The sequence below is a fragment of the Oryctolagus cuniculus genome, chromosome 9 (assembly GCF_964237555.1).
Source record: "Oryctolagus cuniculus chromosome 9, mOryCun1.1, whole genome shotgun sequence".
NCBI lineage: Eukaryota > Metazoa > Chordata > Mammalia > Lagomorpha > Leporidae > Oryctolagus > Oryctolagus cuniculus.
This window is the reverse complement of record NC_091440.1, coordinates 62,205,170-62,232,238: the sequence shown is the minus strand read 5'-3', so window position 1 is coordinate 62,232,238 and position 27,069 is coordinate 62,205,170. Positions and strand designations below refer to the sequence as shown.

Sequence of the window (27,069 nt, the reverse complement as noted above, 5' to 3'; positions counted from 1 at the left end):
CACTGTTGGTCCGAATGTAAACTGGTAAGGCCACTATGGAAGACAGTATGGAGATACCACAGAAATCTGAATATGGACATACCATATGATCCCGCCATCCCACTCCTGGGAATTTACCCAAGAGAAACTAAATCAGCATATGAAAGAGTTATCTACACCCCTATGTTTATTGCAGCTCAATTCAAAATAGCTAAAACAATTAAATAACTTAAATACATGTCAACCAAAGACTGGATAAAGAAATTATGGGATATGTACACCATGGAATACTACACAGTGGTTTAAAAAAAAAACTGAAATATGGTCATTTGTAACAAAATGGATGAAATCTGGAAAACATCATATTTGGGGCCAGCACTGTACCACAGCAGGTAAAGCGACTGCCTGCAGTGCCAGCATCACATGTGGGCGTTGCTTTGAGTCCCGGCTGCTCCACTTCCCATCCAGCTCTCTGCTATGGCCTGGGAAAGCAGAAGATGGCCCAAGTCCTTGGGTCCCTGCACCTGAGTGAGAGACCCAGAAGAAGCTCCTGGCTTCAGATCGGCACAGCTCCAGCCATTGTGGCCATATGGGGAGTGAACCAGTGTATGGGAAGACCTCTCTGTCTCTCTCTCTCCGCCTCTCCTCTCTGTGTAACTCGTTCAAAGTAAATAAATCTTAAACAAACAAACAAACAACAACAACAACAAAACAAAAAACCATACTTAGTGAAATAAGCCAGTCCCAAAGTGATCAAATACAATATTTTCTCCCTGTCCTGTGAGAACTAATAGAGCACCTAAAAGGCAATCTGTAGAAGTAAACTGACACTTTGAAGCAATGATTGAACAGCCCTTGGTGTTGACTATTTAGGAAGTCACCACCCCATGCCGTTTCATTTGTTGAACTCTTTACTTAACATAGAAGTAAACATAGTCAATGGAAAATAGATCTCAGTAAAAAAGAAGAGTGGGTATAAGAGAGGGAGGAGGAAGATGCGTGGGAGGGTGGGCACAACGGGAAGAATCACCATGTTCCTAAAGTTGTTTAGGAAGTGTATGAAGTTTTTTTTAACTGTAAAGCTCTATTGTTCTGCATAAATTTCTATGGACTTACTTCTAAGGGTACAGTTTAAAAACTTGCCATGGGACCCCAAATCCCCTTAAACTGGGTGGTAAAAACATCATCTTAAGTGTTATAGTGATCATATGGGTAGGATTAAGTGTCTGGTAATACTAATAGAATTAAAAGGGAGTGAATGCTCCAACACGGTAAGCAGTCCACACAGCAAACTTAGACTTACAATCACTTTATATAAAGCACTCTGACCTCAGAATCACCAATTAAAGTATTCTGGCCTGGCCGAAAACCCTACAATTGCACTTCAGGCATGGACAACCAAGACATTGTGGCAAAAAATTGTCCTACATGAAGGACCTCTGCGGGTGAGACCCTAGTGAAAAGAATCAGCCAAAAAAGGATGCATTTCTCTCTGAAGAGAAAACTTCCACTTTGCTTATGGCCATGTCTAGATACTGACAGTTTGTGGATTCAAAAGTGGGAGGCGGAGCCAAGATGGTGGAATAGTGAGTGCATCATTGATAGTCCAGGAAAAGATAGTTTAATAAAAGTAGAGTTATTTGTAGTCTCAGGGAAAGGCTCGGGAAAAAAATTGCAGAGGAAACTCTTCCCGATCTAGTGGATGTGACATGGAGGACCTATGGGGAGAACAAGGATACCCACGGCTTGGAAGCCCAGCCGTGGAGTCTGCGCACCAGCGCTGGAAGAGAAGGTGAGACAAAAACCTCGGTAGCCCGAGACATTGGCAGAGAAATGGCAGAAAGAGCCTAGAGGGAACGAGGCTTGAAGCCCCGCTGGGGGAAGTTCACCAGGCTGACTGGAGGAGACTAAATAAATAAATAAATAAATAAGGGGAACCAGCACAGACACGAGCCTCTCTCTCCACTCACCTTACAAAGCCGAGCAAGACAAAGAGCAGGCGCCATTTTGGACATACGTAAAGCGGCACCCACCATCAGCCAAGCAGAAAAACCTGACTCTGGTGGGGAGAAACAACAGGAGGTTAGGACCTAGTGAAGGTGTGGAGCTAATGAACTGAGACTGTGAAAATCTGAAGATGGATGAGAGAACTCACTGAGTACACAAACTTGGTAACCTTGGCAACCCGGTGGGAGACTGCAAAGAAATTTGAGACCACACTGAGGGCTGCATAGACCCTTTGTGTGGTCCTTGGGGTACAGTAGACGAATACCCACAGGGGCCAGATTCCAAATATCTACTACCCTCAATTCCACTCAGCTGTGCGGAATTACTCCCCTCCTGAGTCAAAAAAAAAAAAAAGAGGAGGAAGAGAGAGAACAAAATGGGTGAGTCACCTTTGGCACACCCTTAACCCTAAAGAACCAAACAGAGCTCTCTGGCCACACCCATCACAGCCTCTAAGGATCCATCAAAAGCAGACTGTCCACTTAATCTAGAGTCATAGTATAATGAAAAAAACAACTACAGCGAAAAAAACAAAGAATATCTCCACAATGCAGAAACTGGGGAAACAAGAACAAGGAAGACACTATGATGTCCACAAATGAACAAGACACCCCAATTCAAGATTATGAAGATGATGACATAGAAGAAATGCAAGAAGCAGATCTCAAAAATTGATAAGAACATTAAGAAGTTCTCAAAAACAAATTCTTGAACTACAGAAATCCTTAATGAACAAGATAAAATTTCTCACACGAAAATGAAATATTAAGGAGGAATCAAAATGAAATGAAGCAACTAGAAGAACATGAAACTATGATAGTGAAGAGAAATCATAATGAAATGAAGAATTCAATAGATCAAATGACAAACACATCAGAGAGCCTTAAAAACAGAATGGGTGAAGCAGAAGAGAGAATATCGGACTTAGAGCACAGGAAAGTATACAGTCAAACCAAAGAAAAGAGAGAATTAGAAATCTAAAAAATATTGTCGGGAATCTACAGGATACTATTAAAAAAACCAACATTCGGGTTCTAGGAGTTCCTGAAGGCATGGAGAGGGAAAAAGGATTAGAAGGCCTTTTTAGTGAAATACTAGCAGAAAATTTCCCGGTTTGAAGGACAGAGACATCCTAGTACAGGAAGCTCATAGAACCCCTAATAAACATGACCAAAAGAGATCCTCACCACGACAGGTTGTAATTAAACTCACCACAGTAAAACAGAGAGAAAAGATCCTAAAATGTGTAAGAGAAACGTCAGATTACTCTCAGAGGATCTCCAATTAGACTCATAGCAGACTTTATCGGACACCCTACATGCTAGGAGGGAATGGCGAGATATAGCCCAGATACTAAGAAAAATTACCAGCCCAGAATATTATATCCTGCAAAGCTCTCATTTGTGAATGAAGGTGAAATAAAGACCTTTCATAGCAAACAGAAATTGAAAGAATTTGTTGCCAAATAGCATATACTATAAAATATCTTTGGGAAAATGGCAGGGCAAAGTTACTACTTATCAACAGTCACTTTGAACATTAATGGACTCAACTCTACAGTTAAAAGGCACAGACTGGCTGAATGGATTAAGGAACAAAACCCATCTATTTGCTGCCTACAAGAAACATCTTTCCAACAAAGATGCATGCAGACTGAAAGTAAAAGGTTGGAAAAAGATATTCCATGCCAACAGAAACAAAAAAAAAAACCAGGTGTAGCCATATTAATATCAGACAAAATAAACTTTAACACAAAAACTGTTAAGAGAGACAAAGAGGGGCACTATATAATGATTAAGGATTCAATTCAACAGGAAGATGTAACTATTATAAATGTATATGCACCTAATTACAGGGCACCGGTTTATTTAAAAGATTTGTTAAGGGACTTAAAGAGAGACTTAGATTCCAATACAATAGTAATAGGGCACTTCAATACTCCACTCTCAGAAATGGATCAACCAGACAGAAGATCAACAAGGAAACAGCAGATTTAACCAACACTATTGCCCAAATGGGTCTAACAGATATCTACAGAACTTTCAATCCTACATTTAAAGATTTTACATTCTTCTCAGCAGTGTATGGAACCTTCTTTAGGACTGACCACATACTAGGCCATAAAGCAAGTCTCAGAATTACACCATGCAGCTTCTCAGAGCACAGTGGAATGAAGATAGAAATTAGCAACTCAGGAATCCCTACAGAGTATGCGCAAACACATGGAGACTGAACAACATGCTCCTGGATGAACACTGGGTCATAGAAGAAATCAAAAGAGAAATCAAAAACTTTCTGGAAGTAAAGGAGGATAACAACACAACATATCAAAACTTATGGGATACAGCAAATGTTGAGAGGAAAGGTTATAGCAATAGGTGCCTACATCAAGAAATTGGAAAGGCACCAAATAGATGAGCTTTCAATGCATCTCATGGATCTAGAAAACCTGCAGCAAACCAGACCCAAATCTAGTAGGAGAAGAGAAATAATTAAAATCAGAGAAGAAATCAACAGGATTGAATCCAAAAATTACAAAAAATCAGCCAAGCGAGAGCTGGTTTTTTGAAAAAATGAATTAAATTGACACACCACTGGCTCAACTAACTAGAAAAAGAGAAAAGATCCAAATCAATAAAATCAGAGATGGAAGAGGAAATTTAACAACAGACACCACAGAAATAAAAAGAATCATCAGAAATTACTTCAAGGACTTGTATGCCAGCAAACAGGGAAATCTATCAGAAATGGATAGATTCCTAGACACATGCAATCTACCTATATTGAACCAGGAAGACATAGAAAACATAAACAGACCCATAACTGAGACAGACATTCAAACTGTAATAAAAGCCCTCCCAACAAAGAAAAGCCGAGGACCAGATGGATTCACTGCTGAATTCTACCAGACATTTAAAGAAGAACTGACTCCAATTCTTCTCAAACTATTCAGAACAATCGAAAAAGAGGGAATCCTCCCAAATTCTTTCTATGAAGCCAGCATCACCTTAATCCCTAAGCCAGAGAAAGATGCAGCATTGAAAAAAAATTACAGACCAATATCCCTGATGAACATAGAAGCAAAAATCCTCAATAAAATTCTCGCCAATAGAATACAACAACACATCAGAAAGATCATCCACCCAGACCAAGTGGGATTTATCCCTGGTATGCAGGGATGCTTCAATCTTCGCAAATCAATCAATGTGATACACCACATTAACAGACTGCAGAAGAAAAACCATATGATTATCTCAATAGACGCCGAGAAAGCATTCAATAAAATTCAACACCCTTTCATGATGAAAACTCTAAGCAAATTGGGTATAGAAAGAACATTCCTTAATATAATCAAAGCAATTTATGAAAAACCAACGGCCAACATCCTATTGAATGGGGAAAAGTTGGAAGCATTTCCATTGAGATCTGGTACCAGACAGGGATGCCCACTCTCACCACTGCTATTCAATATAGTTCTGGAAGTTCTAGCCAGAGCTATTAGGCAAGAAAAAGAAATTAAAGGGATACAAATTGGGAAGGAAGAACTCAAACTATCCCTCTTCGCAGATAATATGATTCCATATTTAGGGGATCCAAAGAACTCTACTTAGAGACTACTGGAACTCATAGAAGAGTTTGGCAAAGTAACAGGATATAAAATCAATGCACAAAAAACAGCCTTTGTATACACAGGCAATGCCATGGCTGAGAAAGAACTGCCACGATCAATCCCATTCACAATAGCTACAAAAACAATCAAATACCTTTGAATAAACTTAACCAAGGATGTTCAAGATCTCTATGATGAGAATTACAAAACCTTAAAGAAAGAAATAGAAGAGGATACCAAAAAAATGGAAAAATCTTCCATGCTCATGGATTGGAAGAATCATCATCAAAATGTCCATTCTCCCAAAAGCAATTTATAGATTCAACGTGATAGCAATCAAGATACCAAAGACATTCTCCTCAGATCTAGAAAAAATGGTGCCAAAATTCATATGGAGACGCAGGAGACCTCAAATACCTAAAGCAATCTTGTACAACAAAAACAAAGCCAGAGGCATCACAAGACCAGATTTCAGGACATACTACAGGGCAGTTTTAATCATAACAGCATGGTATTGCTAATTTCCAACTTCATTCCTTTATGGTCTGAGAAGCTGCATCGTATGATTCTAATTTTTTTGAATTTGCTGAGATGTGCTTTATGGCCTAGTATGTGATCAATCCTAGAGAATGTTCCATGTACTGCTGAGAAGAATGTAAATGCTTTATGTGTAGGATGAAAAGTTCTGTAGATATCTGTTAGATCCATTTGGGCTATAGTGTCATTTAAATCTACTGTATCCTTGTTGATCTTCTGTCCTGTTGATCTGTCTATTTCTGAGAGTGGAGTACTGAAGTTCCCATGTACTATTGCACTGGAGTCTAAGTCTCCCTTTAAGTCCCTTAACAAATCTTTTAAATAAACCGGTGCCCTGTAATTAGGTGCATATACATTGATAATCATTATATCTTCCTGTTGAATTGATTGTTTTGTACTACTACAACAAAGCCTGAGGCATTACAATACCAGATTTCAGGACATACTACAGGGCAGTTGTTACAAAAACAGCATGGTACTGGTACAGAAACAGATGGATAGACAAATGGAACAGAATAGAAACACCAGAAATCAACCCAAACATCTACAGCCAACTTATATTTGATCAAGGATCTAAAACCAATCCCTGGAGTAAGGACAGTCTATTCAATAAGTCGTGCTGGGAAAATTGGATTTCCACGTGCAGAATCATGAAGCAAGACCCCTACCTTTCACCTTACACAAAAATCCACTCAACATGGATTAACGACCTAAATCTATGACCCGACACCATCAAGTTATTAGAGAACATTGGAGAAACCCTGCAAGATATAGGTACCGGCAAAGACTTCTTGGAAAAGACCCCAGAGGCACAAGCAGTCAAAGCCAAAATTAACTATTGGTATTGCATCAAATTGAGAAGTTTCTGTACTGCAAAAGAAACAGGAGAGTGAAAAGGCAACCGACAGAATGGGAAAAAATATTTGCAAACTATTCAACTGATAAAGGGTTGATAACCAGAATCTACAAAGAAATCAAGAAACTCCACAACATCAAAACAAACAACCCACTTAAGAGATGGGCCAAGGACCTCAATAGACATTTTTCAAAAGAGGAAATCCAAAGGGTCAACAGACACATGAAAAAGTGTTCAAGATCACTAGCCATCAGGGAAATGCAAATCAAAACCACAATGAGGTTTCACCTCACCCCAGTGAGAATGGCTCACATTCAGAAATCTACCAACAAAAGATGCTGGAGAGGATGTGGGGAAAAAGGGACACTAACCCACTGTTGGTGGGAATGCAAACTGGTCAAGCCACTATGGAAGTCAGTCTGGAGATTCCTCAGAAACCTGAATATAACCCTACCATACAACCCAGCCATCTCACTCCTTGGAATTTACCCAAAGGAAATTAAATTGGCAAACAAAAAAGCAGTCTGCATATTAATGTTTATTGCAGCTCAATTCACAATAGCTAAGACCTGGAACCAACCCAAATGCCCATCAACAATAGACTAGATAAAGAAATTATGGGACATGTACTCTATAGAATACTATACAGCAGTCAAAAACAATGAAACCCGGTCATTTGCAACAAGATGGAGGAATCTGGAAAACATCATGCTGAGTGAACTAAGCCAGTCCCAAAGGGACAAATATCATATAGTCTCCCTGATCGTCGACAACTAACTGAGCACCAAAGGGGAAACCTGTTGAAGTAAAATGGACACTATGAGAAACAGTGACTTGATCAGCTCTTGTCCTGACTGTTGATATACAACTACATACTTTATCCCTTTTAGTATCCCTTTTAGTATCAGGACAGAGACGAGACTCAGGGCTTTACCCCTCTCCACAAAAGTCAGCAGTAAGTAGACATTAGCTGAATCCATCATATACATTGAAATGCATGTAAAGGGGCATTCACTCAAAAGAGCAGACTGAAAATCACAAAGGTGGTTAGCTTTGCAAATTGCTTTTCAAATGAGAAAAAAATTTGACAAGAAAAATCCATAACACCAGAAAACAAGAAATGGGACAAATAGTGAACTGAAACATTTATAGAAATTTGGAATACAGAACATCACACAAGATGGTACATTCAGAAAATTCACAGCAACCCCTAAACACCAGGAAAGAAGAAACCATTCTCAGGAAACCAAGAAGAAAACAGCTAATGGATTTAGCTAATGTCTAATTACTGCTAACTTTTTTGGAGAGGGGTAAAGCCCTGAGTCTTGTCTCTGTCCTTTTTATTTTTTAGTTTCCCTTTATTTTTTTTTTCTCAAGGAAACCTTTTATTTAAGGAATACAAACTTCATGCATTTCATAAGTACAACTTTAGGAATGTAGTAATTCTTTGTACCATACTGCCCTCCCAGCCCTCTCCCATTCCCAGTCTCATTCTCCACTTTTTTTAAAGCTTTTATTTAATGAATATAAATTTCCAAAGTACAGCTTATGGATTACAATGGCTTTCCCTCCCCATAACTTCCCTCCCACCCGCAACCCTCCCCTCTCCCGCTCCCTCTCCCCTTCCATTCACATCAAGATTCATTTTCAATTCTCTTTATATACAGAAGATCAGTTTAGCATACATTAAGTAAAGATTTCAACAGTTTGCACCCACACAGAAACATAAAGTGAAAAATACTGTTTGAGTACTAGTTATAGCATTAATTCACAATGTATAACACATTAAGGACAGAGATCCTACATGAGGAGTAAGTGCACAGTGACTCCTGTTGTTGACTTAACAAATTGACACTCTTGTTTATGGCATCAGTAATCACCCTAGGCTCTTGTCATGAGTTGCCAAGGCTATGGAGGCCTTTTGAGTTCAACAACTCTGATCTTATTTAGACAAGGTCATAGTCAAAGTGGAAGTTCTCTCCTCCCTTCAGAGGAAGGTATCTCCTTCTTTGATGACCTGTTCTTTCCACTGGGATCTCACTCGCAGAGATCTTTCATTTAGGTCCTCCTCCTTTTTTTTTTTTTTTTTTTTTTTTTTTTTTTGCCAGAGTGTCTTGGCTTTCCGTGCCTGAAATACTCTCATGGGCTCTTCAGCCAGATCCAAATGCCTTAACGGCTGATTCTGAGGCCAGAGTGCTGTTTAGTGGAGATGCACTTTTGTTGTTGTTGTAAAGATCTCCTTAACGAAAGCAGACACCATACTCAGTATAACTATCAGAATCTCTTGAACTGCATTCTTCTATCTGTGCGACTACCTGGCATTGACAATTGTCTCATCTTCTTGTTCTATCTTCCTTTACAAAGTTAAATAATGTAGTCTACAAAACTTGGAGTTTTCTATTTATGGTATGCATATATCTACCAAAGATTACCAGAAGAGGAATTATTTCTGAAATTCTCTCTACTTATTTATAAATACATGAAAAGACATTAACAGTATTCCTTTAAAGGACCATGTACTGTGACCATTACTATCACTCTATGTAGAGCCATCATCATCTATCACTATCTCAATACACTAACTGCTTTCACAATTTCTACTTCAGCTAACTCTAGGAAACATGCAGCAGTGTGTGGAAGACTCCTAACTGTGAGAATAGAGCATTCCATGTGCTGTAGTGGGTGGATGGTATGTGGTTGGGGGTGGTGACCTCCAGGATAGCCTTCTGCCCCAAGGTAAATACCTTTAAGAATGCATGTGGGGAAAGGCTTGTGTCCTTGAACTGATAGCCTTGTTTTTGGAGAACACTAGGGAACACACGAGGTTGCTTTGACAATACATCAACTATGCTTGTTTACTGCTTGCCATTTAATGATGTGCACTCTGACAAGGTGCAGATTACCGACCTGGGGTAGCCATCAGTCACTCCCACGTGTAAAATGAACCCAATAGGATCCCTAGGTGACTTCTTTAGAACTGGCAAACATACGCAAGCCTTCTCAGAACTTGAGCTCAGCTGTGCCACAAGCAGGCATGCGGATAACCTAAAAGGCACATCACAATGTCCCCATGCTCAAAGGCATTCCACCACACTTACCGTAAAATCCCAAGGTGTTTTCCTTGGTCTATTAGGCATTACAGTATTTGGGCTCAAGCTACCACTACTCCCTTCGTAGATTCCAATGAAGTTATTCTTGCCACAAAGCTATTGCTAACTCAGGACCTTTGCAGTTGCTACCACATAGAAATCTCTTCAGATGCCCACAAGACCTGTTCCCCCCTCTTATCAGGGAGGCCTTACCTGACCCATCTAATTTAAAGACTCCTTCTGCTATTATTCTTTAACTTTTTACCCTGATGTGGTTTTCTTAAAAGCACTCAACTTGTGTAGCTAACCATTTTATTTTGTTTATTTTGATGTCACTAAAATACAGCCTCCTATCAGCTCCATGGCTGTACACACTGCCTACAATAATGACTAGCATACTGCAGGTGCTCAACGATACAAGTATACTGTGAAAAGTTGGTGAGAAAATGGGATTAAAAACTGTTTTGGTGGGAAATAAAATTGAAAGTCATAAATAGTTTTTTCCTAATGTGCATTTTCCATGAACTTTTAAAAATTTGAAAGGCAGAGAGAGAGAGAGAAGAGAGTGAGAGTGAGAGTGAGAAAGAGAAACAGACACCAAGAAAGATATCTTCCATCTATTGGTTAACCCCCAAAGTGGGTAGCAACATGGCTGGGCCATGCTGAGGCCAGGAGCCAGGAACTCCATCTGGGTCTGCCACATGGGTGGCAGAGTCCTAAATATTTGGCATCACTCTCCTTCATTCCCAGGCAAAATAGCAGGGAGCTGTATCAGAGCAGATCAGCTGGGACTGAAATTGGCATTCTGATATGGGATGCTGGCATTGCAAGTGGTAGCTTAACCCAAGGTGCCACAACACTGGTTCCTCATGAACTTTCTGAAAATCCCTCACATGCATGCATTTCAAATTTTTCTGCACTAAAAGAAATGTATCTTTTAGTTTCACTTGACACTAACTTTCTGAAGTACCTTCCTATTTACTAGATGAATACTGAATACATATTAATACATTATCAAAAGTTAGAAATAGCCAAACAAAAAATAAACATATCATCTTCTAAATACAGACATGCATTTACAGGTCTACAAAATCACCTGCAGTTCTTTTGAAGCTGGGTTTATTTCTCAGTGTGCCATCCTTTGAAAGTGCTGTCATCATTCATGGCTAACTAAGCCTCACAAGCCTCTAAGACCTTTGCTCAAATAAGCCATTCATTCCCAAATTGCTGCAAGCCAAGCTGATCTACTCAGATCTGCTTCTGTTTCCCAGAAATCAGTTTATGCTGCAGTACTTCAGTGAGTTTTCTTTGTATTGTCTGCAGTGGTCACTAACCACAATTCACTCTGTACATTTTTAGATACTCCAGAGCCGCCACAATGCTGGTAGATGAGTCTGTAAGCCCAACAGGTTTCCACGTTTGGAACCTTGTAATTTTATGCTAGAGATGGCCAGGTGTGGTGGAACAAGTGGACTACTTTAAAATTTCAAGATGAAATAAACTCTTGAGTAAACTCCATCAGTGCAGGAATATCTGTTTTGTTCAACTATTTTGGCATAGGGACTGATATATTGACAGTAATTATACAAAATAAATTACCTAAAAGTTGACATAAAAGTACTAAATGAAGCATAAGGACAATCAACACAAATAAGATTGGATATAAAAATAACATGACCAAGAACCTTAAACTAAATCAATAAATGAGACAAACGCACCAATGATGCAATGAAGTTAAATTTTAAGAAAGTTGGAAAATCTAAGACATTTTTTGAATTACTTTTCAATATGACATACAAAAATCAACACGAGTTTTCCAATTAAAGCCACATTTCACTTACAGGAGTTGAAATCTTTCTTGTTGCTTCTGTGATTACTTGTTCTAAAGGTTTCCAGATCTGAAATGCATAGCGACCTGAATAGTGAAAGGAATAAGAGCAAACATGTTTTATAATCAAAGTCAATAAACACCTTCAAGATGCTTACTATAGTATTTTGATAGTTTATAATATGTCATTTCAATAAATACTTCAAAATTCACCAGAAAGTCTTATTTCTAACTATTGAACAGAATTTCATTTACTATTATCATATACATTAAATTTATCAAGTTCTAGTTTACAATTATATAATTAGAATTTCAGTATTTATACATATTTATATGATGTTATGGATCACAAAAAATAACATCTTGGTATTTTTTAACAACAATCTGTAGATAAAATTCCTTTATGTTTAAAAGGTACTCAAGATACTAAAATGATTAATTGTATTGCTTTTTCCTAATAAGTATCACTATAATACTGCTTATGGTCTACAGAAACTAGGAGTGCTTTTAATGAAGGTAAAGTTAAAAAAAAGCAGCTATGTACAAGATATTCATCAAGGATGTTAATTATTCATCTTTCTCACTGAGGATGGCTACTCTCTCTAAAAATTTACTTTTAATTCTTTCCTTTCTAAGGCATCCTAATAATCAAAACTTCTTTGAAAACTAAAACTCAATAGCAAAACAGGTCTTACATTATTTTCAGAGCATCAAGTAAGAATAAAATATTACCTAGCAAATTTACTTTTTTACCCTAATCGGAAATGTGTGTCTTCTTTGTTTCTTCCTCTAAAAGTCTTCCTAGAAAACAGCACATGAACTGGAAGCTATTTTTTAAATTTATTTGAAAGGCAGAGTTAAAGAGAGAGAAGAATCAGACAGAGAGAGAGAAAATCTTCTATCCGCTGGTTCATTCCCCAAACGGCTGCAACAGCCAGGGCTGGACCAGGCCGAAGCTAGGAGCCTAGAACTTTTTCGCAGTCTCCCACGTGAGTGTAGGGGTCTGAGGACTTGGGCCATCTCCCACTGCTATCCCAAGTGCATTAGCAGGGAGCTGGAAAGGAAGTAGAGTAGCTGGGTCTTGACCTGGCGCCCACATGGGATGCTAAAGTCACAGGCAGAGGCTGAGCACCATGAACCAGAAACTCTAATTCACTAGAAAGTATATTTGCAAATCAAGAGTACCACTGGGCAAGTTCAACTATTTAGATCTTTTAGAAAAGCTACCTGCCTAAATATATCCTTATTCCTGTACAGACAACACGTTACAGTGAAGGACAGGATGCTAGAAATGAGAAAATGTCAAGTTGCCAACCTAAGTATGAGACAAAAAGCTCTTGGGATCCAGTAGAACATTAAATAAAGTGAACCTAAGTGAGGTACATTCTCCTAACTCAGATCTCTTATCACATACATGTCACCTTCTATTTGATTCCGTAATTATAAAAATGTAGATTTAATTTACCCCAATATTCTTCAAAATCATAATCAGGGACAGTGACTGGCTTCCTGTCTCAGTGAAAAACTAGTTTTAGGCTTCAAAAAACACCTAGGTTTACTTTAACTATAAACCGGAAGACCTAGTTCCAACAACTCAGAGTACTTTCTCTTAAATTCTATTACTCAATTGTAGTTGGCTCTGGCAGAGATCTGCTATTTTAGTGAGTAATGACTTTGGTAACACTGTGATCTGTACTGACTATCCATACCAATTCTTGTCCTTTTAAAAAAGACAACGCTGGAAAAGTACATCTTTCTCTAATTTCAATGAAAATCATTAAAATTTGTAATAACTATGTCTATTAATTACCATAATAAATTTTTTTTAATGATTATGGGCAAGTTTGTTAGAATTCCTTTTGAGAAAACATACTTTCATCATGAAATCTTAGAAATCAGTTAACTGGGGCTGGGGCTGGCGCTGTGGCACAGCAGGTTAACGCCTTGGCCTGAAGCACCAGCATCCCCTATGGACGCCAGTTCGAGACCCGGCTGTTCTACTTCCGATCCAGCTCTCTGTTATGGCCTGGGAAAGCAGAAGATAGCCTAAGTCCCAGGGCCCCAGCACCCACGTGGGAGACCTGGAAGAAGCTCCTTGTTTCAGGTAGGCTTAGCTCAGCCGTTGCAGCCATTTGGGGAGTGTACCAGCAGATGGAAGATCGATCGATCGATCGATCGATCTCTCTCTCTCTCTCTCTCTCTGCCTTACTGTAACTCTGCCTTTCAAACAAATAAATAAATCCTTTTTTAAAAAAAAAATTAATTAGGGAATGCCTGTGTAATTTTTTATTTTTATTTATTTTTTTATTTTTTGACAGGCAGAGTGGACAGTGAGAGAGAGAGACAGAGAGAAAGGTCTTCCTTTGCCGTTGGTTCACCCTCCAATGGCCGCCGCGGCCGGCACGCTGCGGCCGGCACACCGCGCTGATCCGATGGCAGGAGCCAGGAGCCAGGTGCTTTTCCTGGTCTCCCATGGGGTGCAGGGCCCAAGCACCTGGGCCATCCTCCACTGCACTCCCAGGCCACAGCAGAGGGCTGGCCTGGAAGAGGGGCAACCGGGACAGAATCCGGCGCCCCGACCGGGACTAGAACCCGGTGTGCCGGCGCCGCTAGGCGGAGGATTAGCCTAGTGAGCCGCGGCGCCGGCCGAATGCCTGTGTAATTTAAAACTATAAATTAGTAACTGAATCACATGGCAATTTTACCTCACATCTTTGCAAACTATTCTTTCTGAAAAGGTAATTTAGGCAAAGAAGTTTTCCTGGGTTGATCAAAAAAAGTTAGGTTAATATGTTAAAAGATGAAGTAATACACTACAGAGAACAATTAATGTTTTATCAGAAAGAACTTAAAGCCTAAAAAATGTGTAAACCTATCAGCGAGAAAAACATGGGAGAACACAGAACTCTATCACTTATATTGCTTCTTAGTAAGTATCTGTTATTATAGTATACTATAGCTCAAACTGAAAAAAAAAAAATATTCCAGGAAGTTCAACTATTTTCGGGGCTAGTTTTCCTAGTTTTTTTATTATTAGTTTTCCTTCATTATAAAGCTTATGTAGATTTTGCTTCGCTGACAAGTATTTAGACTACAAATGACAGAGAGCATGGGAATGAACAATGCCTGAAACCAAATACTAAGTCTGTTCATGAATGACTACAGAATCTGTTTGGAAATTCACTGATAAATAATTTTCATTCTTCTTACCTGCAAATGCAAGAGCTGCAACACCCAATCCTACAGCTATCAAACTTCTTGCCTATGGAGGAAAAAATGATTATCACTTACAGTGTTACACACTAGGATTTAAAAGTACGTCATTTTTAATGTTTGTAAATATGTTAAATAATACATTCAAGTTGTACTGTGTAAAAAAATTTTAGCATCTATAGGATTATACAGGCTACTTGCTTTATCAGCTAATTTTCAGTGAACTAAAATAATTCTAGATTTTTACTTTATTACCATATGTCGGAATTCACTCTAATCAAGCTTAAATATTGTCAATTGCTAAAATATTTTATAGATTATTTTAATTCTATGTTTAACATATTTATCTTCTACAAAAAGGTACATTTCCAACATATTTTATATTTGCAATACTCAACAGCATTTGTTATAAATGTTTCTAAATATAGATTTAAGATTCTAAAGAAGTCAAACTTACAAAAATCAATAAAGTTGACAGTTATTTAATTCCTACCCTTCTATTCTAGTGGTACTTTCTACCAAAGTACCAGCTAATTCTGATAAAAATATATATTTAAAACTGGTTATAGACCCATAATATTCCATACTTTTCTCCTTAGACATCTCAGGAAAATACTTAAGCCACAACAGAACAAGGCGTAAGTGGCTAAGATCAATGTCCATCCCCTAGTATCCATTCTTCTTTTCTTCTATAGAGAAATTGTTTTTAGTCAGACATGTATTTTCACACCCCTTGGACTTACATATGGCTATGTTCACTAAGCATTGGCTTACAGGATATAAGCAGAGTGGTTTGTACAATTTCTGAAGAAGTCCTTCAAGGGACTGGAGAAATACCCTTCTCCTTTTCCATTCCTCCTTCCTGCTGGCTGGAATGCACACAGTACACCTAGAGCAGCTCTCTTGCATAAAAGCGGAAGAAGGGTGAGATGAAAGATGACTTAATCATAGAGTTACCTTAGCACCCCTGGTCTGCCTCTATTTTGTGAGAGAAAAGCTGTGTCTTCCCAAGTCACTATATTTTGTTTGTAGGCACTTGCAGCCAAAACAAATTCTGATACAGAATTAAAAAGTGAAATTACAGAAACATTCCTAGTAACATAAATCCCAAAGATTCAGCAAAGATATTTAAAAAGCTAGAATAATCTCACTAGGAAATAGAATGAATTCATTTTGCACTGGTGCTGACATCGTAACATGAAGGCTGAGATTGAAGAGACAGTAAACCCAAAAAGTTCAAATGCTGTAACAGAATACGTAACTTTTAGGAAATGAAAGCTCCAAATCTTCCAAAATGATGACAATTAGAAACATGAGGAGAAAAAGGACAATTATAGGAAAGTGCTCTACCATTAATTTCCAGCAACTCTCTCCAAGAAATCTAGAATTTTTTATAGACCAGACGAAAAAAATTCATCTCAGTTTCTGCCTCTCAGTTCCAGCTCTACTCACATAGCTTTTCAGCAGACAATGACACTGGGGCAATTTCAGTAAAGGAAGATTCATTCTCTGGCAGAGAAGGGAAAGCCTGGAGCTACTACCCACCCAGAGAGGTAAAAAGTCTTCGTTCCTTTCACACTGTCTAGACTTAATTATTCCAGAAAAGGCAGGGAAGTACTGACTTTAAGAAGATGCACTATAGTGACACAATTTCACTATTTTCTAGAGTTCCCCTCGTTCTATGTATTTTGAGCTTTGTAGTCTTATCTTCCATTATTTTACTTTACAGACCCTCTAACAACTCAACTTACACATGTGAATTATATTTTCTTCTAACTTTAACTTGACCACACAAATTCATCTTTATTTACCCAAATCCTACCAACTCTTTTTTTTTTAAAGATTTGTTTTATTTATTTGAAAGTCAGAGTTACAGAGAGAGAAGGAGAGTCAGAGAGAGAGAGAGAGAGAGAGAGAAGAAGAAGAAGAAGAAGAAGAAGAAGAAGGGAGGAAGGGAGGGAGGGAGGTCTTCCATCCACTGGTTCACACCCCATTGGCCAAAACGGCCAGAGATGCGCTGATCCGAAGCCAGGAACCAGGAACTTCCCCCGTGTCTCCCATGCGGGTGCAGGGACCCAAGGACTTGAGCCATCTTCTACTGCTTTCCCAGGCCACAGCAGAGAGCTGGATCAGAAGTGGAGCACATGGGTCTCGAACCAGTGCCCAGATGGGATGCTGGCACTGTAGGCGGAAGCTTTACCCACGACACCACATCACCGGCCCCAACCTACCAAAATCTTAATACCTCAACTTGAAGAATCTACAAAATGGTCCTCAGTCATTTATAACATCTAACAATGGGCACATAACCAATTATATGACATATACATAATCCCTTCAAATTAATAAAAAAGACAGGGCTGGGATTGTGGCACAGCAGGTTAAGCTGCCGCCCACAACACTGGCATCCCATGTGAGCACCTGTTGAAGCCCTGGCTACTCCACTTCCAATCCAGCTTCCTGCTAATACACCTGGGAAGGCAGCAGATGTTGGCCCAAGTGGTTGGATTCCTGCCACCCACACAGGAATGCAATGGAGTTCCAGGTTCCTGCCTTTGGCCTTGCCCAGTCCTGGCCATGGTGGTCATTTGGGGAGTGAACCAGCAGATGGAAGATCTTGCTTGCTCTCTCTCCCTCTCTTTAACTCTGCCTTTCAAGTAAATAAATCTTTAAATAATAACAAAAAGATAACTCAATTGGAAAGAGGGCAACTAAGCACCTAAAGTGGTCAAGCTAAATGGCTAAAACATGAACAGGTGCTCAAATTCAAGACTAATCATGAAATTAGAAATTTAGAAATATTAATATTCTATTAAGTATTTGTAGAACTTGTCTACTGAAGGCATCCTCATCCCCTACTGGGATACTGTGAGGCTAAAACAGAATATATGTAAATGTAAGGGATTTAGCATAACAGCATGGCACATGTTAGGACAGTCAGTAAATGTGAACTACTTTTGGTATGTATTATCAATGAAGAATAACAAACTATTGTGAATGATGTAACAAAAGTACAAAATTCTATAATCCTGAAATTTAAGATTTATTAGTGAAATGCTTTTTGAGGTGGGCACTAGAAAATGAATTGGTCTTCCCTGGATTAAATATCCCAATTTTTCACATTTTAAAAAATGTACATTTTAAATTCAAAGTCTCGAAAAATATGAGTTTTCTAATTTCAAACTTGTATAGATTAGTAATTATTGCTTCCTTTTTACTGTTTGAACTATTCAAAATACATGAGAAAAACAGCTGCCTCTGCAATTCCAGTCTCATTTCAAGGACTAGAGGCATTTAACTGAAAACATTAAGCCATTAAGCATTTGCTCATTTTTCACTTTACTCTAGTAAAATGTAAAGCTACTTTATGTTAAACAGTAAAATTTTAATTTAATTCAACAAATACGCCTGAGTACCCTGCTAGGATTTCCCGATTGTTACCACAGATCCATTCTCCACACTCCTCTGCCCTGCTCTGTACCTTTGCCTCCTCTTATCTCTAAAGACCAGTTCTCTATTTCCAGTACCCTCTAGCTTCTAGTTTGATTTCACTAGTGAGGGGAAAAATCAATAGAAAAACAAGGGGTAGAAGGAAAAAAATGGGGCACTTCATGCACCCCATTTCTTCCACTGCCTTTTCTCTCTGACCACGGTTTGTGCTGGGGAGTTCCTCTTCTACACCTTCAATTGGAACACGATTTCTAGCCTTGCCCCTTTATAGGTTTCCAACTGTTACCAGGCCACGGGTGACACACTGTCCCTTTTTGGATACCTTAAATCATGCCTACAAATCTGCCAATAGGCCCCCCATTAACTACCTTCACCAAAAAAATAAATCCATCTATTACTACCAGGACCTTTGGTCACTACACACCAGTCACTGTATCATACAAGGAACATGGCAACCTTGCCTCAAAGGCCTGTATCATATGAGTCCCATGTAGGACCTGGAACATGGTAGGTCTTAAATATTTATACTGTTATCCCAAAGATCTTTATTTTTATCCTTATTATAACATTTATTGAACTAACTTATAGTCAGATGTGTTGTTCTGTCTCCTTCACTTTTTCCAGTTATAGTCTTTAAATCATTTATTTTCAGTTCATTTGAAAGGCAGAGAGATAGAAAAGAGGCAATGACAGATCTTCCATCTACTGATTTACTCCCCAAATGCCCACAACAGCTGGGGCTGAGCCAGGCAGTCAGAAGCCCAGAATTCAATGATGGAATTGGAAGCAGAATCAAGACTGGAACCCAGGCACTTTGATAAGGTATACGGGCACCCAAGCAGCATCTCAACTGCTGTGCCAAATGCCCACCTCTTTACAGTCTTTTAAAAGCTTAACAAAATCTGCCGGCGCCGCGGCTCACTAGGCTAATCCTCCACCTTGCGGCGCCGGCACACTGGGTTCTAGTCCCAGTCGGTGCACCAGATTCTGTCCCAGTTGCCCCTCTTCCAGGCCAGCTCTCTGCTGTGGCCAGGGAGTGCAGTGGAGGATGGCTCAGGTCCTTGGGCCCTGCACCCCATGGGAGACCAGGAGAAGCACCTGGCTCCTGCCATCGGATCAGTGTGGTGCGCCGGCCGCAGCGTGCCGGCCGCGGCGGCCATTGGAGGGTGAACCAACGGCAAAGGAAGACCTTTCTCTCTGTCTCTCTCTCTCACTGTCCACTCTGCCTGTCAAAAAATAAAAAAAAAAATAAAAAATTAAAATAAAAAAATAAAAAAATATCTAAAAGCTTAACGAAATCTATGGACAGTTTTCCCAGAAAAGCACAGGTACACACACACAGACACACATACACACACAATTTTGCATACAGGTGAGAGGATTCATGATTTTCCATTAAACCCCTAAGTTCTTAAGCTACAATGTAAAAAGCAGGGTAAGAAGTGAAGCAAGCAGAGTGTCTAATTCACATTTGAGTACCCAGAGCACCGAACAGGTACATCGTGTATTTCATTTTTCACTCAACAAGGAAAAATAATGTTGATGCATTAAAAACATTAATCTCTGAATTGAGTCTTCAAAATAACATGAATAGACTTTTTCCAATCTTAAAAAAATTACCAACAATAACAGGGGCTGGCATTGAGGCATAGTTGGTAAAGTTGCCATCTACAATGCCAGCATCCCACATTGGCACTGGTTTGAGTCCCAGCTGTTCCATTTCCAATCAAGCTCCCTGCTCATGGCCTGGAAAACGCAGTGGAGGATGGTTCAAGTGTTTGGACCCCTGAATCCATGTGGCAGACCTGGAAAGAAGCCCCTGGCTTTGGCCTGGCCGAGCACTGGATGTTGCGGCAATCTGGAGAGTAAACCAACAGATGGAAGACCTCTCTCTGTGTCTTTCCCTCCCTAACTTTGCCTTTCAAATATAGAAATTAAAAAAAAAAAAAAATGAGGCAAATCACTGGAAAAAACATGGATATTCACTAAATAAAGGACCCAAACTATGCAGTCAAATCTTGCTGATCCACATTAAAAAGACAAAGGATATAGCACGACTAATCAAAAACCTATTTCTTTATTGGAACTAAAATTCCATTTCATAAGGGCTCTGTAACTGAGTATTTAATTGTATTTAGTTAATTTGATATTAAAAAAGCTTATAGTTTTGGAACAGAAACAATTACACAAAATAAAAGTATTTAAGTGAAAGTCAACCTGAAAGTAAAAAAAAAAAAAAAAAAGAAATCATATCAAGCAAACTGTAATAACCAGACATTTTACCCTAAAGCACCAAAAAAGTCCTCAAACTTTTTCATGGAACACTATAACAGATGTATAAACAATTACAATTTTATTGACTCAAAATAACATGATTTGTGTCCTGGAATGTGGGGGAAACTACTTATCCACTACCTAACATTTTTCATTCACTGAAAAGTGCCTAGTATCTCTTTTCAGAAAAATTTAGCGAGTTGGGAAACAGTATCAATTTCTCCCAACCCTCCAAACACCCAAACAAGAAAGAGAAAAAAAAAATCTAATTTCAAATATAGAAAATCAAAGTTAAGAGAAGGGTCAATCTATAGCCTGAGTAAGTACCTTACACAGAACTCCTAAATACATCTTTATTTGATCTTAATTTTTATAAATAAAAATCAAACATACTAGAGCTCTGATTAGTCCATCGTTCATTTGGAGTAACTATATAAATATCAGATCCAGCAACACGTTCTCTATTTCACTACTGAAAAAAAATGTTTACATAGGCTTTATCTATATGCCATTTCTTATTAACTTAAGTTTCAGTACGAATCCTGGGACTAAAAGGGTGCTTTTATATATGCAACACCATATTGGACCCAGTTGAAAGCATGAAGACATACTTCAATTTTTATTTTGAAAGCTCTTGTAAACAATGATGCTTTAAAACTAGATTGCCAGGCCGGCACTGCGCTCACTAGGCTAATCCTCCGCCTGCGGTGCTGGTACTCCAGTTTCTAGTCCCGGTTGGGGCGCTGAGTTCTGTTCCGGTTGCTCCTCTTCCAGGCCAGGTCTCTGCTGTGGCCCGGGAAGGCAGTGGAGGATGGCCCAGGTCCTTGGGCCCTGCACCTGCATGGGAGACCAGGAAGAAGCACCTGGCTCCTGGCTTCAGATGGGCACAGTGGCCATTTGGGAGGAGAACCAATGGAAGGAAGACCTTTCTGTCTCTAACTCTGCCTGTCCAAAACAAACAAACAAACAACAACAACAAAAAAACACAAACAACTAGATTGCCAGTCACAAAGCGAGAAAAATTACATTGAAACGACAACATAAAAACAAAATGGCACATCAACCAAAGTGTTAGCACCACTAATATAGTAATTTTCTATCAAGTAGGCAATAACCAGGTTAAATGTCTAAAACTGCTCATGTGATTAGACATCACAGTACATACATCTGAATTTTACAGAAATACCATTTCTTTGACTTGAGAAAATTAAGCTATGTGCTGAAAATAAATCAGATTTTTTTTTTTTTAGGCTAGATATATTCCTGCATCTTGGTGTTTGCTAGAACTGCCAAAGGTATCACATGTAGGAAAGAGTAGATGGTAAAGTGGATACCATATGAGGCCTTTTTTTCCCCTTAATTCTTATTTTCCCCCTGTATATACACAAGACAACCTTGGGCAAGCTTTAGTTTAAAAAAAATTTTTTTAAGATTCATATATACTAGTATATCATTTTGAAAGTAGCTACTATTTTCTAGGCCTGCAAAAGATTAAAATCTTAGATACATTTATTTTATCACACAAAATTAGTCTAACATATTTCTATTTGGAGAACAAGCTTATCATTCTATAGATATGTGTCTTCTTTTACAATTGGCCCAGTTAAGGTTTGGGGACAAAGGTCTATATAAGGAAAACAGAAAACCTTATATTCTATTTATGCCAAATTTAGAAATTTAGTTTAACAATCTTGTCAGGGTCATCACAGAAAACAAAGAGGATATGCATTCCCACAAAAATATTTTTGTGATAATGGTAAATTTGTAAAATTCACAACTTTGTTTTTTGCCTTTTTGACAAGGATACTCTAGTTTTCATTGTATCCTTCTGACCTACATAAAGCATGAATATTTTGGATATAAGCATTTCTAGCTACATGTATAACGGCACTATAGAAACAAACTGATGGCAAAATCTCAATGAAATCCTTTACTGATTTCAAAGAGATACGAGAGTTACCATAGAAAATCCTTTCCTAGACAGCTAAGTCTGGCTCAAGAAAAGTGGTAGATCCACACTAAGTAGCAGCCTTGCAGAATTAGGATTTCTTGATGTCCTGCTGGCCCCTCAACCCTACTCAGCACCATCGTTGTCATCCTTAGTACTCTCTCCCAGTCTTCATGGTCCTTACTAACCTAAGTTTTTAAGTTTCACCTTTTCATCACATAGCAAGCATGAACCTCCTCAAGCCTAAAAGGAGCAAAGGGGTGCTATGGGAGGTCCATGGCCTTCAAAGTTAATTAGACCCAGGCTCTAATTCCAACTCAGTGTTTACCAGTTCTGTGACCCTAAGCCATTCTCTCCCAGCCCATCTCCTCATCTATAAAATGGGATTATCACAAGATGCTCAGGATGATTTATGAGACAACGGCAGGACACTGTGTGAACATGGCGGATACCTCCACTCTCACGTCTTCAGTCTTACTCCCGCTCCTCACTACCCTACGCCTCCTGGAAATTCTTTCAACAAATAACCTCACTGCCATTCTCCACTTTCCCCACTCATCTCCTCACCAAAGCAAAACTCTTCGGTGTCAAGTAGTAATCAGCAGATCTCTCTACTACGATATATAGCATATTATTTAATAATGGTGTATCTGTCTATATCAAATCCCTTCTAGCATGTCAGATTCTGGAAGAAGGAATTTGTAGGTTTTATCTTTTTGAGCTTTTAAAATCTAGCAGGGTATCTGGCGCCCAATATGTTTTCAAAGTTTCTGTAATGGGATGAAAACGATTTTATGGTGCGTCCTTTACCAGCCACATGTCTCTTGTAGCATATATTAATTGTGTTCTGTACTGGTGGTTGAAATTTTGTTTTCAAATGGGAAACTAATGAACAATGCTAGTCTAACTTATTTAGGAAAGCAACATATAATTGTACCTCAAAATATCCCAAAAGTCTCAGAAAAGACAAAGAAAATGAAATTAAGGGTCTTGGGTCAGGTAAACTTCTTTACAAAAAAAAAAAAAAAAAAAAAAGAAGATAACCCACAGGTCATGTAGGAAAAAACATGAAAGAATAACCAAGTTGCTAAACATAGCAAAAAGAAATAAATGCCCACTAAAAGGGAAGTTTTAATTTATAAAGTAGAGGCCAGTGCTCTGGCATAGTAGGTTAAGCCACTCCCATATAGGCGGAGGTTTGAGTCCCGACTGCTCCACTTCCATTCAAGCTCCCTGCTATTGCCCCGGGAAAGCAGTGGAAGGTGGCCCAAATGCTCGGGCCCCTGCACCCACATGGAGACCCAGAAGAAGCTCCTGGCTTCAGATGTGACCAGCTCCGGTGGTTGTGGCCATTTGGGGAGTGAACTAGTGGATGGAGGACCTCTCTGTCTCTCCCTCTCTCTGTGAGCCTGCCTCTCAAATAACTAAGGTAAATCTTTATTAAAAATTTTTTTTATAAAGTAACCTTTCGAAGGCTGTCTCCTGTCTGATTTGTTGATTATGGATTATTAACTCAATAAATACTGGAAATATGTCAGGTAAAATCCATGTCCATGTGAAGCCACATTTTAGCATGAGACAACAATGTAAGTAAGGAAAATATAACATTCTATACAGTGATACATGCAATGGAGAAAAATAAAGAAATAGGCGTGTGTTTAATTGGTGAGAACAACATACTTGGAGAATGAGTAGGGAAAGCTTCACTGAAAAGGTGACTTCTAAAAAGAATGGAAGGAAGTGAGGACGTCAATCCACATCTAAGGAAAGATCACTGCAGGGCCTATGAAAGGGCTGAGACTGGTGTGCTTTAGGAACAGTCAGGAGGCCTGTGGGCACAGAGAAGTGAAGGGGGAAAAGGAATTGGGGATGAGGTCAGAGGGTCACAAAGGGAACAGATCATGCTGGACCTTACAGGCTAACGTAAGGCCTTTAAATTTTTCTTTCAGTGACATGAAACCTGTTTTGAGCAGAGGCCTAAGATTACCTTACTTAAAATTCTAAGGATCACTCTAGTTGTCAGGTTGAGAAAAGACTGTCAAGGGTCAAAAGCAAAGGAATGGAGATCAGTTAGAAATCCTAAACAGACATAATGGACCAGTGTGATCAGTGATGAAAATGGCAAAAGTGATTTTAGATATATTTTGAAGGTAAAGCCAGCAGGGTTTGTGGAGACTAAATGTACAGTATGAGAGAGAAGAATCAAGGATATCAGGGATGTTGTCTTGAACTAGAGGAATAAACATGTCTTTTGCTGCCAGGAAACACTGTCAGCTCCAGGACAGAGGAAGGGGATGACATCAGTTCTCTTTTGGACTTCCTTGTCTAAAACCACGCCAGAATGAGTATGATAAATAAAGCCTAAGCAAAGCAATATGGGAATTAATAACATGAAGGGGAGTGGTGTCTCATCTGCTAATGGAAAAGAACAATGAGCCGGATGTCTCAAAACCATTCTTTGTTATCTTGCAGTGACTCAATCCTCAAGGATTAATCACAAGCAAATCACTTTCTGCTGAACTCAGTGCTTTATGCTGTCTTATTATTTGGTTCACTTTCCACAAAAAAAAAAAAAAAAAGCTCTTTGAATTTAAACAACAGCAAGGAGAAGGGAGAGAAGAGGGAACAAGAAAGACTACCACAAAACAGATTTTGAGAATTCGGAAGAGAGCTATTGTATATGCAGATCAAAATAAGGAGAGGAAGGGAGATTAGATTCTAGGGAAAATGTCTGATATAACATTAGGAAGAGAATTTTCACAATTATCCTACCCCATGAATTTTGCAGACTCACATCTAAATTGGACAAATCCACATTAACCTACTCAGTCCTTCCCTTTAGTGTTCCATTGCCAAAAGCAAATATGTACATTTGAACTTTTCTCAAAATACCAACTCCTATGAAGATGTACATTAAGTAAAAAAGGAAAGGAAACCTAACTACATTTCAATTCACTCTGCTTTGAAGCCACTTATTTTAAATCACAGGCAAGTGTTAATTTCTATAGCCAAGACTAGTGAGTAAATAAAAGAGCAAAACAATAACATAAAATCAAAAGCCAAACATGGCAAGAACCAAAACTCATGGGCTTGCACCAAATGAGTGTCCCTCTACTCTCCAGTATAATTAACAAAAAATTCCCCAAACTTAAATCCTCACTATACATTTCTTAAGAATAATCTTTTAAGTAGTGTTTTACATTATTCAAAATAATGATGTGAGAATTGCCTCTACTTTTTCCTAATAACATAAGAAGCTTTATTTGCTCACATCAAACATAAATGTGAATAACTGTGGCTAGTCAGAAAATCCTGCCCAGTTATCAAGCTAGTCCTTCGATGCCATGGAGGGCACTTGTAGTCCCTGAATTCATTGCAGGTTTGTTGAACCAGGCTGGACACACACACACTAGTTTCTCTAGAGAACCCTGACTGACACATATTTCTGTTAAAGAAATGAGAGCCAGCACCACGGCGCAACAGGTTAATCCTCCGGCTGCGGCGCTGGCATGGTCCGGGAAGGCAGTGGAGGATGGCCCAGGTGCTTGGGCCCCTGCACCTGCGTGGGAGACCAGAAAGCACCACCTGGCTCCTGGCTTCGGATCAGCATAGCTCCAGCCGTTGCGGCCATTTGGGGAGTGAACCAACAGAAAGAAGACCTTTCTCTCTGTCTCTCATTGTCTGTAACTCTACCTCTCAAATAAAATCTTAAAAAAAAAAATAAAAAAAAAAAAGAAAGAAATGAAAAGCTGATTACTAGGGGCTTAATTAAGGCATATCCAAAATATGGATCAATAATCAAACATACTATTGAGAAGTATTTATAGACCATATCTTAAACAGAGAATAAGCGGTTATAGAAACAATGTACGATAAAAAAAAAAGTTGTAAACCAAAATAACAGTAGTTACACAGTAATGGTATCTACCTGCTTTCATTAAAACAAGGTCTCAGGATGACAGACTTTGGAATTAAAGATAGAGTTTGAATTTTGGCTTCCTACTTATGAACTCTACAACCCTGGCCAAATGACTTAATCTGTTTCAGAATTTGTAAAATGAGTATAATAACTAGACCTAATTAATTGGGTTGGTATGAATTTATGTAAATTAAGACATTCATATACATTACCTAGTGTTTAACATTTTGATAAATCTTCAATAAACTGCAGCTATTACAATTACCATATATAGGGCTGGCGCCGTGGCTCACTTAGCTAATCCTCAGCCTGCGGCGCCGGAATCCCATATGGGCCCCAGGTTCTAGTCCTGGTTGCTC

At 38.9% G+C, this 27,069-nt stretch overlaps 1 protein-coding gene across 1 annotated transcript in view; it reads right to left on the bottom strand.

Moving 5' to 3' along the window:
• DNAJC15 (DnaJ heat shock protein family (Hsp40) member C15) overlaps positions 1-27,069 on the bottom strand; it is a 72,862-nt gene that overhangs the window by 30,963 nt on the left and 14,830 nt on the right. The window contains exons 2-3 of the mRNA XM_008260010.4: positions 15,117-15,168; positions 11,920-11,993 (exon numbers count right to left, since the gene is read on the bottom strand). Coding sequence (XP_008258232.1) covers positions 11,920-11,993; positions 15,117-15,168 — 126 coding nt within the window. The remainder of the gene's footprint in view (positions 1-11,919; positions 11,994-15,116; positions 15,169-27,069) is intronic.